This window comes from Trachurus trachurus (genome assembly GCF_905171665.1).
Source record: "Trachurus trachurus genome assembly, chromosome: 13".
NCBI classification, from domain to species: domain Eukaryota; kingdom Metazoa; phylum Chordata; class Actinopteri; order Carangiformes; family Carangidae; genus Trachurus; species Trachurus trachurus.
The window spans coordinates 39,365,021-39,378,054 of record NC_139892.1 but is presented as its reverse complement, the minus strand read 5'-3'; the positions used below and the strand labels follow the sequence as shown (position 1 = coordinate 39,378,054).

The 13,034-nt window shown below is 45.6% G+C and overlaps 1 protein-coding gene across 1 annotated transcript in view; it reads left to right on the top strand.

Annotated features, from left to right (window-relative positions):
- LOC310995920 (NLR family CARD domain-containing protein 3-like) overlaps positions 1–11,924 on the top strand; it is a gene marked incomplete at its 3' end in the record, with an annotated part of 34,135 nt that extends 22,211 nt beyond the window's left edge. The window contains exons 3-9 of the mRNA XM_083985132.1: positions 127–205; positions 366–594; positions 729–2,529; positions 7,350–7,528; positions 7,710–7,854; positions 11,184–11,230; positions 11,383–11,924. Of these exons, the coding sequence (XP_083841258.1) occupies positions 127–205; positions 366–594; positions 729–2,529; positions 7,350–7,528; positions 7,710–7,854; positions 11,184–11,230; positions 11,383–11,924 (3,022 nt within the window). The remainder of the gene's footprint in view (positions 1–126; positions 206–365; positions 595–728; positions 2,530–7,349; positions 7,529–7,709; positions 7,855–11,183; positions 11,231–11,382) is intronic.
- Positions 11,925–13,034: the final 1,110 nt, after the last annotated feature.

Genomic DNA, 13,034 nt, shown 5'->3' with positions numbered 1-13,034 from the left:
ACTTTGTGACTTTGTGCTGCGAAAAGTGCTATATAAATAAAGAATTATTATTATTATTATTATTATAAAGTCCATCTTGTATTATCTCTCTGTCCTGATGTTGACTTGACACTGATTCCTCCACAGAGTGGACCAGGAGAGCTCAGAGGTTCCCAGTGGTCAGTCTGCCCAGCAGCATCAAACACACCTGGACTCCATATTTATGGTGAGGACATGTCCAACAGCTGCTGTTACATCTGTTGTGTTCACCATCATCTCCATGCTGCACTTTGACACCTGTGGATTGTCAGTCTGTCCAACATGGATCTGATGTTTGGCTCCATGGTTTTAGTTTGATGCTGTCACTCATAGAGTTTCTGTTCCAGCTGCTGGAAGAGAACATGGTCACTTTTGTCAAGAACGAGCTGAAGAAGATCCACAAGGCTCTGAGTCCAGATTACCCAGAATGCTCAGGGAGTCAGAGGGAGGATGAGGAGGTGTTGGATGGTGAGGATGAAGAGCAGAGGAGGAGCAGCAGAGAGGCATTAGTGAAGATCACAGTGAACTTCCTGAGGAGGATGAAGCAGGAGGAGCTGGCTGAGCGTCTGCAGAGCAGTAAGAGGATTTCTCTAAAGATTCAACATGATGAACAAATGAGACGTTCACTGACATCAACACATGGAGGGAAACATGTTCATATAGTCATTTTATTTAGAGGAATTAAAATGTTATCTTGTGTTTTCATTCAGAATATTTTGCTCCAGTTTGTGGACGTAAACTCAAATCTGTCCTGAAGGAGAAGTTCCAGTGTGTGTTTGAGGGGATCTCTAAAGCAGGAAACCCAACCCTTCTGAACCAGATCTACACAGAGCTCTACATCACAGAGGGAGGGACTGGAGGGGTCAATGAGGAACATGAGGTCAGACAGATTGAAACAGCGTCCAGGAAACCACACAGACCAGAAACAACCATCAGACAAGAAGACATCTTTAAAGCCCCACCTGGAAGAGACCGACCAATCAGAAGAGTGATGACAAAGGGAGTGGCTGGCATTGGGAAAACAGTCTTAACACAGAAGTTCACTCTGGACTGGGCTGAAGACAAAGACAACCAGGACATACACTTCACATTTCCCTTCACCTTCAGAGAGCTGAATGTGCTGAAAGAGAAAAAGTTCAGCTTGGTGGAACTTGTTCATCACTTCTTCTCTGAAACCAAAGCAGCAGGAATCTGCAGGTTTGATCAGTTCCTGGTCGTCTTCATCTTTGACGGTCTGGACGAGTGTCGACTTCCTCTGGACTTCCACAACACTGAGATCCTGACTGATGTGACAGAGTCCACCTCAGTCAACGTGCTGCTGACCAACCTCATCAGGGGGAACCTGCTTCCCTCTGCTCGCCTCTGGATAACCACACGACCTGCAGCAGCCAATCAGATCCCTCCTTACTGTGTTGACATGGTGACAGAGGTCAGAGGGTTCACTGACCCAATGAAGGAGGAGTACTTCAGGAAGAGGTTCAGAGATGAGCAGCAGGCCAGAGTGATCATCTCCCACATCAAGACCTCACGAAGCCTCCACATCATGTGCCACATCCCAGTCTTCTGCTGGATCACTGCTACAGTTTTGGAGGAGCTGTTGAAGACCAGAGAGGGAGGAGAGCTGCCCAAGACCCTGACTGAGATGTACATCCACTTCCTGGTGGTTCATCTAAAACTGAAGAAGGTTAAGTATGATGGAGGAGCTGAGACAGATCCACACTGGAGTCCAGAGAACAGGAAGATGATTGAGTCTCTGGGAAAACTGGCTTTTGAGCAGCTGCAGAAAGGAAACCTGATCTTCTATGAATCAGACCTGACAGAGTGTGGCATCGATATCAGAGCAGCCTCAGTGTACTCAGGAGTGTTCACACAGATCTTTAAAGAGGAGAGAGGCCTGTACCAGGACAAGGTGTTCTGCTTCGTCCATCTGACTGTTCAGGAGTTTCTGGCTGCTCTTCATGTCCGTCTGACCTTCATCAACTCTAAACTCAACCTGATGTCACAACAACAAACAACCTCCACGAAGACTGAAACAACAGGAGTCAAATCTGCAGAGACAAACTACCAGAGCGCTGTGGACGAGGCCTTACAGAGTCCAAATGGACACCTGGACTTGTTCCTCCGCTTCCTCCTGGGTCTTTCACTGGAGACCAATCAGAATCTCCTACAAGGTCTGATGACACAGACAGGAAGTGACTCACAGTCCAATCAGGAAACAGTTCAGTACATCAAGAAGAAGATTGAAGAGACTCCCTCTGCAGAGAAAAGCATCAACCTTTTCCACTGTCTGAATGAACTGAATGATCGTTCTCTAGTGGAGGAGATCCAACAGTCCCTGAGTTCAGGAAGTCTCTCCGCAGATAAACTGTCTCCTGGTCAATGGTCGGCTCTGGTCTTCATCTTACTGTCATCAGGAAAAGATCTGGACGAGTTTGACCTGAAGAAATACTCTGCTTCAGAGGAGGCTCTTCTGAGGCTGCTGCCAGTGGTCAAAGCCTCCAACAAAGCTCTGTAAGTGTAGAGATAGTTGGATTTATTCATCATTACATGAAAACCCTTCTGTCTTTTCAACAGGTCAGATAATAAACTCCTTTCTCCTTTAATTCCTCATGATCATCTCTTCAGACTGAGCGGCTGTAACCTCTCAGAGAGAAGCTGTGAAGCTCTGTCCTCAGTCCTCAGCTCCCAGTCCTCTAGTCTGAGACACCTGGACCTGAGTAGCAACAACCTGCAGGACTCAGGAGTGAAGCTGCTGTCTGGTGGACTGGAGAGTCCACACTGTAGACTGGAGACTCTCAGGTGAGTATCCATCCAGCTGTTTATCTGATACACCTGGTTTTTTGCTTTCAGCAGAGTATGTCTCATTATTTAAGTGGTAAAATATTTTCTCAGTCTCAACATTGTTTTTGTTTTTTAGTTCATTAATTCATATAGTTTGTTAGTGGCAGTGATTAGAGGCTGGTGATGGAGGTAGAAGGAGGTTCTACTGAAAAACAAAAGCTGATTATTTATTTAAAAAAACAGAACAAATGAACATGAATTAGTTCATTTTCATCTGTATGAACTGAACTTATAAGGAGTTCTTTTTAAGTGTGAACTGACACAAACACTGACTGAAGAAACTAAACTGCATTTGGTGGTGGTGGCTCACTGAACATTTGAAGTGGTGTGAACATTAAAACACTGATTCCAGGAATCTGGTCCAATACGGCTGAAGGGGGTGCGTGATGGGGTAGCGAAAATAAATGAAAGTAATGGCAAACAAACACTGTATATTTCCAAAATCAGGCAGGTTTCCAGGATGCCAAGTAGCCTATTCATTTTAATGTAACAATTGCCGATGAGAACCGGTGTCAAAAAGGAAAAAAGGAAGAAAAAAAAACAATCGATCACGGACTTCATGATCGATTTTCCATGGCAACGAACGAAGCTTCGAAGCTTCGATTTTTTTGGGTCAGCGGCCCTAATGATAACATTCAAATAACAAGTGCAACTTAAATCAATAAACAAAGGAAGTGAGGTCAGTACAGTCACGTTGTCTTTAGACAAATGTTTGGAGGGAAAGAGGGGGTCAAAGGTCAGAGGGCGGGGTTATATCACCTTAGGGGGTGTGGTTAGGTGTGACTGTGGTTTTAACACTGACGGTATATATACAAACAACAAAACAAATATATATGATTATACAAAGATGAGTGAGAGAACACTGTATATAATTAAAGAAACTTGAGGCAAGATCAAGGAATAAAACTCATTAGCGATACAACGGCCGTAGCGGCCGTCAGGGTTACTGCAGCCATCAGCCAAGCTGGTGCGGGAGCGCGCATCAACTCTCCACAGCAGCAGCTGATGCTGTGACACTGTGGCTGAATTGGAAATGGCATAACGTTACTATACCAGTGTTTTCCATTAGCCGCCACAGTTTCGTTTGGGTCCGCCGCAGCAGTCTCTCACAGAGAAAAAGGACAGCTTTCACTATCTCTCATCTCTGCCAGTCAGCCCCTTTACCTGCTGTCTCTTCACGACACACACACACACACACGTCGCGCCTGGCTGTTAATAAACAGTAAATGCGCCATGCCGCGCGTACAGTGCTCAATTTACCGCGCCACCCGGAGGTTGACCGCCCAGCCATCAGGTCAGCAGCACACCGGCCGCCGCCGCCGCCTCTGTGAACCGCTGGTGCCGCTCAGCTGCTCTGCACTCCTCCGAACACGTCGGAGAATTTCCTTACAGGCGTTGTTTGGATAAACTGACCACGGATGAATCAATCGGCTCATTGTAAAACTATTTATTTATTTATTGAAGTAGCCTAAATATGGTGATTTTTGTACGTACAGAGCCCCAAGGCTGCGCTGCTCACACACACCTGAAGCTTCACTTTTCATTCAAATGAACTAATCCGACTGCCACAGTGCCACTGTTAGATATCATCAATGAGACCAGCATTTATCTCCTAAAAACAATTCAACCAGCCGGCAGAAAACCTCTAAAAACCTGTGGAGAAGTTACTCGGCTCGTTTTCTTCCCTGGGAGGAGGACAGGAGGCTGCCCGGCCGATGAGCTCAGCTCCCCGGCTGCAGCCTCTGTGACGAGCCGCTGCTGCTGCTGCTGCATGTGTGTGGCTCTGCACTCCTCCGAAAAATGTCGGAGCAAATCTACCTACATACGTTATTTGGATAAACTGACAACAGATTGGGAATCTAAACCGTCACTTTCTCGCATGAAAAAATATTAAAATTTAAGAAAGTGACGTTATTTCTCTACTCGCTGATCACGTAACTGTTCAGGCTGCAAGACATCCGCCGACCGCTGGTCGCAAGCGGTGGAAAGCCGAAGCTGTCGAGGACGCGCATGCAGCATCATTTGACGTCACATCCGCGGACAGCGTGGGAAATTCGGACCCAGAATTGCAGCGCATTATGCAGCACACAGCCTGTTCAAGGCAACGGAGAGATACGCGAGTGGGCTCATTCTTTTTGGCTTTGAACGCTTCATCGCCCATTAGCAGTAAAAAACTTAAAACGCATGTGCATTTCTTGCCTCATGAACCTTTAAATCTCTCTATAAATCTATTTATACGAGCTAGAACATGTTGAGTAAGAAACAAAAGCTGATTATTTATTTAAAAAAACAGAACAAATGAACATGAATTAGTTCATTTTCATCTGTATGAACTGAACTTATAAGGAGTTCTTTTTAAGTGTGAACTGACACAAACACTGACTGAAGAAACTAAACTGCATTTGGTGGTGGTGGCTCACTGAACATTTGAAGTGGTGTGAACATTAAAACACTGATTCCAGGAATCTGGTCCAATACGGCTGAAGGGGGTGCGTGATGGGGTAGCGAAAATAAATGAAAGTAATGGCAAACAAACACTGTATATTTCCAAAATCAGGCAGGTTTCCAGGATGCCAAGTAGCCTATTCATTTTAGTGTAACAATTGCCGATGAGAACCGGTGTCAAAAAGGAAAAAAGGAAGAAAAAAAAAACAATCGATCACGGACTTCATGATCGATTTTCCATGGCAACGAACGAAGCTTCGAAGCTTCGATTTTTTTGGGTCAGCGGCCCTAATGATAACATTCAAATAACAAGTGCAACTTAAATCAATAAACAAAGGAAGTGAGGTCAGTACAGTCACGTTGTCTTTAGACAAATGTTTGGAGGGAAAGAGGGGGTCAAAGGTCAGAGGGCGGGGTTATATCACCTTAGGGGGTGTGGTTAGGTGTGACTGTGGTTTTAACACTGACGGTATATATACAAACAACAAAACAAATATATATGATTATACAAAGATGAGTGAGAGAACACTGTATATAATTAAAGGAGCTTGAGGCAAGATCAAGGAATAAAACTCATTAGCGATACAACGGCCGTAGCGGTCGTCAGGGTTACTGCAGCCATCAGCCAAGCTGGTGCGGGAGCGCGCATCAACTCTCCACAGCAGCAGCTGATGCTGTGACACTGTGGCTGAATTGGAAACGGCATAACGTTACTATACCAGTGTTTTCCATTAATCAGCCGCCACAGTTTCGTTTGGGTCCGCCGCAGCAGTCTCTCACAGAGAAAAAGGACAGCTTTCACTATCTCTCATCTCTGCCAGTCAGCCCCTTTACCTGCTGTCTCTTCACGACACACACACACACACACACACACGTCGCGCCTGGCTGTTAATAAACAGTAAATGCGCCATGCCGCGCGTACAGTGCTCAATTTACCGCGCCACCCGGAGGTTGACCGCCCAGCCATCAGGTCAGCAGCACACCGGCCGCCGCCGCCGCCTCTGTGAACCGCTGGTGCCGCTCAGCTGCTCTGCACTCCTCCGAACACGTCGGAGAATTTCCTTACAGGCGTTGTTTGGATAAACTGACCACGGATGAATCAATCGGCTCATTGTAAAACTATTTATTAATTTATTGAAGTAGCCTAAATATGGTGATTTTTGTACGTACAGAGCCCCAAGGCTGCGCTGCTCACACACACCTGAAGCTTCACTTTTCATTCAAATGAACTAATCCGACTGCCACAGTGCCACTGTTAGATATCATCAATGAGACCAGCATTTATCTCCTAAAAACAATTCAACCAGCCGGCAGAAAACCTCTAAAAACCTGTGGGGAAGTTACTCGGCTCGTTTTCTTCCCTGGGAGGAGGACAGCTGCTGCCCGGCCAATGAGCTCAGCTCCCCGGCTGCAGCCTCTGTGACGAGCCGCTGCTGCTGCTGCTGCATGTGTGTGGCTCTGCACTCCTCCGAAAAATGTCGGAGCAAATCTACTTACAGACGTTATTTGGATAAACTGACAACAGATTGGGAATCTAAACCGTCACTTTCTCGCATGAAAAAATATTAAAATTTAAGAAAGTGACGTTATTTCTCTACTCGCTGATCACGTAACTGTTCAGGCTGCAAGACATCCGCCGACCGCTGGTCGCAAGCGGTGGAAAGCCGAAGCTGTCGAGGACGCGCATGCAGCATCATTTGACGTCACATCCGCGGACAGCGCGGGAAATTCGGACCCAGAATTGCAGCGCATTATGCAGCACACAGCCTGTTCAAGGCAACGGAGAGATACGCGAGTGGGCTCATTCTTTTTGGCTTTGAACGCTTCATCGCCCATTAGCAGTAAAAAACTTAAAACGCATGTGCATTTCTTGCCTCATGAACCTTTAAATCTCTCTATAAATCTATTTATACGAGCTAGAACATGTTGAGTAAGAAACACTGTAAACTCTCAGGTTTGTGTTGAAATGTTCTGTATTTATGATTCTTACCTGTTATTTCCTTTATATTGAGTATGTGAGTGTTTTTCCTTGAATTCCTCTTCAGACTGAGCGGCTGTAACCTCTCAGAGAGAAGCTGTGAAGCTCTGTCTTCAGTCCTCAGCTCCCAGTCCTCTAGTCTGAGACACCTCGACCTGAGTAACAACAACCTGCAGCACTCAGGAGTGAAGTTGCTGTCTGGTGGACTGGAGAGTCCACACTGTAGACTGGAGACTCTGGACCTGAGTAACAACAACCTGCAGGACTCAGGAGTGAAGTTGCTGGCTGGTGGACTGGAGAGTCCACACTGTAGACTGGAGACTCTCAGGTGAGGATCCATCCAGCTGTTTATCTGATGCCACTTGAACACAGCAGCAGGTGTTGACAGAGGGTTCCTGTGTGTTGTTGTGTGTGTTCAGTCTGTCAGGATGTCTGGTCACAGAGGAAGGCTGTGCTTCTCTGGCCTCAGCTCTGAGCTCCAACCCCTCCCATCTAAGAGAGCTGGACCTGAGCTACAACCATCCAGGAGCCTCAGGAGTGACACTGCTGTCTGCTGGACTGGAGTCTCTCAGGTATGGAGAGGCTGCTGCAGCCACACACACTGTCTGATAGAGGAGGAGGAGCTGGAACATTTTCTATGGCCCCGTTCACACCTGGTCACATCTGGTATTAACATCTGTCTCAGGTGATCCATGCATTGATGACATCAGATCCCATCACTCAGACCATATCCAGAGGTGGTGTAGGCCACAGTGAAGCTCCGCCCACTCCACTGACGTCCCCTGTCTCAGTCTGACTCGACCCAGCACAAAATACTGAAGCCAAAATCTCAGAGTGTTTCAAACATGAGCTGTGCAGCTTTCATCAGTCACTAGGCTTGGGCGGTATCCAAATTTTGATACCGTCAAACTTCCTCCACATTTTACCACGGTATACGGTATTACCGTGACTAATTAAAAATGATGACGTAAGTGGCATTACCAAACATTGGCTTGTGTATTCACCAATCAGAAACTGAATACTAGGGCTAAACATTAGCAGACCAAAATCTCATTGGTCGATTGGTCGCAGGAAAAAAAAACAAACATTTGGAGCCCTGTCTTGTCAAAATTAAGTCAAAATCTATATGACCGAACTGTATATGAAAGGCTATAGGGCTTTTATTTTGAAGGGCCAGATACAGGAAGTCATGACACGCACTCGCTGTCAATTTTTTTTTTTTTTTTTTTTTTTACACGGCACGGCAGGTCCGGTCCCTTTTTTTTTTTTTTTTTTCTTGTCAAGAGCGACGTTTCTGGTTTGGAGACGTATCACTGGTGTTTTCAACGATTAGCGGGACCCGTCCCACAGGCTCACCGGCGGTCTGTCTCACAGTGTCATGGAGCAGAGACGGGGGAGCAGACAGTGGAGGGGGGGGGGGGGGGGTGTTTAAAAGTAGGCTAAAACGTATTAAACTAACTTAAAATTCAACCACACATAAGTGCTACTGGACATATAATTAATTTTAGACATTAAATTACTTTTATTTAATATTTAATCCTTATCTCCTGTATAAGTGCATTGCATTTTTTCATGACGGTATTGAAACTGATACCGTTGCTATTTTTAAATACCTGCAGTATACGGTATTACCGTAATACCGCCCAAGCCTATCAGTCACAGTGATGAACTACTGGGATCAGGAGTTTCTCCTCATGATGACTTCAGTGTCTCATCATGACTCACTGTGTCATATTCAGGAGAAGAGATGTCAGTGATGAAAGCAGCTGTTGGCAGCTGTGCTCTGAGTCTCTCCAGATGTTTGGATCAGACTTTATTTCAGAGTGTATCAGGAAACATTTCAGCTGCAGCTGGTTGAACTGCTCCTGAACCAACAGAGTGTTTGACCTGAACAGTCCCAGAGACTGTAGACACCTGTTGAGTGTGGACACACTAACAACAACACAGCAACAAGAATCAAAGCATGTCCACTGCTCAGAGACATTCGTCTCCCAGCGTCTCCAACCAAGGAGGAAATAAGAGACAGAAACCAGGCGGCACCATCAGGTCTCTGTCTGGTCAGATATTGATGATCAATAATCAGCTCAGTCTCTCTGAGATCCTGGTCTTGTCCTGATGAGATGTGTTGTTGTGTTGAGGAGACAGTCAATCACAGTGTGACATCCAGATGTCCTCACTGTCCAGAGGCCTGGAGCTGTCAATCAGAAGACAGTGAGTGTAGTGAACAGTGTAATAATCAGTGTTTGTGGCTGAATGTGTGTGTGGTCAAACAGCTGTTTTCAGACTGTGTGTGTGCTGACTCCAGATCAGATGAAGCCACAAAGTGGCTCCTTGATGAAAGTCTCCAGCAGCTGGAGCTTCACTTCCTGTCTGAGTCCATGTGCTCTGAGCTGAGCCTGCTTCTCTCTGCTCTACAGTTTCTCTGCTTCCTCTGGACTCTGACTTCAAGTCCAGTCAAAATGTGTTGACAGGTTTGATGGAGCTCAGGACTGGTCCTGAGGACGGCTGCTTTATTCCACATGATGTGACTGATCTCAGTGAGTCAGTGTGTTGCAGCTGATCTGTGTGAAGAGCAGAGAAGAACAGAGTCATTGATCATGAGATCCTGATCCGTCCTGTCACTGTGATCAGATGGTTTCTATTAGAGCTCCTTCATCCACTCACTGCTGCTGTGGCTCCTGTGGAAACCTGCTCACAGCCTCATTCTTCAGCTTCCTGTGGAGTTTTCTTCAGACAAACACAAGTTGTGTTCACACTAAACTCACTGTGTGTTTCACTGAGCTCTAACAAACGTGTTGAGTGTGTTTCCTTCCTCATCAAACACTGAAACCATCCACCGTTCACAGCTGTTGTTGGATATCTGGGCTGGTCAGCTCCACCTGTTGTGTCTTCATCTTCTTTGCTGTGACATGTGTTTGTGCAGCTTGAGAGTTATAGCGAACCACAGCCAGACAATGGTGAAGCTTACTGGTGATGTATTCAATAAGTCTTTATTTATGCTCAGTCGTCATCCTTATTTGAACATAAATCTCCTTTTCCTTTCATTCAAATCCGTTCTTCTTTCAACACCGTAAGAGCTAAAGGACAGATAAATGAAATAAAATGAGCTCTTATGAAATAAATAAAAATAACCTTTGTAAATTATTTTTACCAAAATATGCCTTATGACAATATATTTGAGCCTTAATCAACATTTCACATGAGATAATGACAATAAAACGTTTGCCATAAACACATGAACAGATTCAAAGACTATTGTTAGCTCAACATCACCACCATGAGGCCAAACATATATGCACACTACACAGAGGCTAACATTAGCATGACTATTAGCGTATGACAATTAGCATTTTTTCCACATTAAATCGAACATATTACACATGGCTGGACATAATAACATGTTGTTTACACAATACCTTGTTCCCAATTCCAGCTGGGTGCTTAACCATATGATGTAGAACCCTTTAGGAGCAGAATTATCATGCCTGACTGCACCGTTTGCCGTCTGCTTAGAGAAACGTAAAGAAAACCATGATACGGGAGCTTGTTACTTCCGGCGCCTGATCGCCAAAATAAAAGCACAGGAAGTGAATCTCTTTTTACCAGAAAGTCATTTTTAGAGTTACTTACAAGAGTCAGAGAGTGAAAGTGTGTGTCTCACACTGCAGTGACATCACATGGAGAAAACACATGATGAAGTGTTTCCTCCTCGTCTCCTCCTGCTCTGTATCATCACTAGATAAAGACTCCAGCTCCTTCTTCTCTGTGCTCAGTGTTCATCCAGACATACCAGCCTCCATGTGAACACAGTGATAAAACAGTGTGTGTGTGAGAGCCATGTAATGTCCATGTGTGCATGCTGACAGAGAAGGTGCTGCTCTGACCCCCCTCCTCCTTTCAGGGTGGAGCCTGCTGGAGTCCCATGGTTGACACCAGGTCTGAGGAAGTGTAAGTCTGTTTTTACTTTGATTCATGGAAACAAAGCAGCACATTCAACCATCTTCACACTGTCACATCACTGACCTCATGAGTCTTCATCAAACTGTCAATAACTGATCACATGATCAATAACTGCAGCTGTGTCTTGTTCTCTCCATCAGATTCCTGTCCACTCACAATCGACACAAACACAGTGAGCACAAAGCTCAAACTGTCTGACAACAACAGGAAGGCAACACGTGTGGAGGAGCATCAGTCATATCCTGATCATCCAGACAGATTTGACCGGTTGGATCAGCTGCTGTGTTCAACTGGTCTGACTGGTCGCTGCTACTGGGAGGTCGAGAGGAGAGGAAACGTTGATATATCAGTGAGTTACAGAGGAATCAGCAGGAAAGGAAACAGTGAAGACTGTGTGTTTGGATGGAACGATCAGTCCTGGAGTCTGTACTGCTCTGGTGGTCGTTACAGTGTCCGTCACAATAACAGAAAGACACGTATCACCTCCTCCTCCTCCTCCTCCTCCTCTGTCTCTGACAGAGTAGCAGTGTATGTGGACTGTCCTGCTGGCTCTCTGTCCTTCTACAGAGTCTCCTCTGACTCACTGATCCACCTCTACACCTTCAACACCACCTTCACTCAACCTCTGTATCCTGGGTTTGGGTTTTCACTCTATTATGGTTCCTCAGTGAGTCTGTGTTGAGTGAACCAGAGTCTCCTCCTGTCACAGAAACCTTCTCACTGTTGAACAGACAGTTCAGTCTCTACATCAGTCTCTACATCAGTGGCGGCCGGTCAATAGGGGGCGCCGCCCCCATCAAAATTTCAGGAAGAAAGTGTAGACAGAGTAAACATAAATAACATAATAAAAAGTAATTACCATATCTGTTCAGTGTTCACTCATACAATGGGTTTTACTTTGAAATTCGTAAGCCTTTCCATTCCATATTGGGTTTATTCTGGGTTGTTTCATACGTTTCAATAGCGAGGGGCGCCGGCCTAATGAGTATGTGGGCTCTTAAACTTTTGGCTTCCATGTGACTTCATGCTGGTCTCTAATTGGTCACTTCAAGATTCTCCAGCTGCGCCCGTGGCCAATCAGCGCGTTTGGGTCATTTTTTCATCCAATCGGATTGATTCATGATACCTGACCTGTCAATCAAAGTCACTCCCCTGGCAGCGGAGACGTGCCTGTCACTCAAACAGTTACAGACGCACCCGCGTGCACACGGAGCAGACAGACAACAACAACAAGACAGGAGACAATGGCGGTCGCAGCAAAAGAAAAATCTGTTGTTTCTTTACGAAATAATCCTTTCACGAGGCGTTCACTGGAGTAAAAAAGAAAAAAAGGATAAAGGAGCTTGGGCCGGAGCAACCTGACTTAAAAATCCTGCAGCAGGCAAGTGGCCGTGGACGGAGACGACGCTTCTCCCATCTGTGTCATGCCAAACTCAGCTGAGGGCTGTACTGCGAAGCCACCTTTGTAGTACAGGAGAGCCCGGCTTTAGACTCAACATACCTCGCTAACCCACTAAACTGGCTTCACAGTACACCCCTCTGGCTGGTTGTGAAGTTAGCAATGCTCTTTATTTATCTTATTTATCTAACGCCCCCCCAATTTATTTTAGCACCAGCCGCCACTGCTCTACATGTCTGTCTCTGTCTCTGTCTCTCACTCACGTTTTCACATTCATGGATTAAACCAGTTGATGTTTTAAACTCTTCTCAGTGATTCTTGTAAACTTCTTCTTGTTTTTCAGGTCCCAATGATTTTTCTGTTGCCATGACGCTGAGTTCATTATTAAACTGT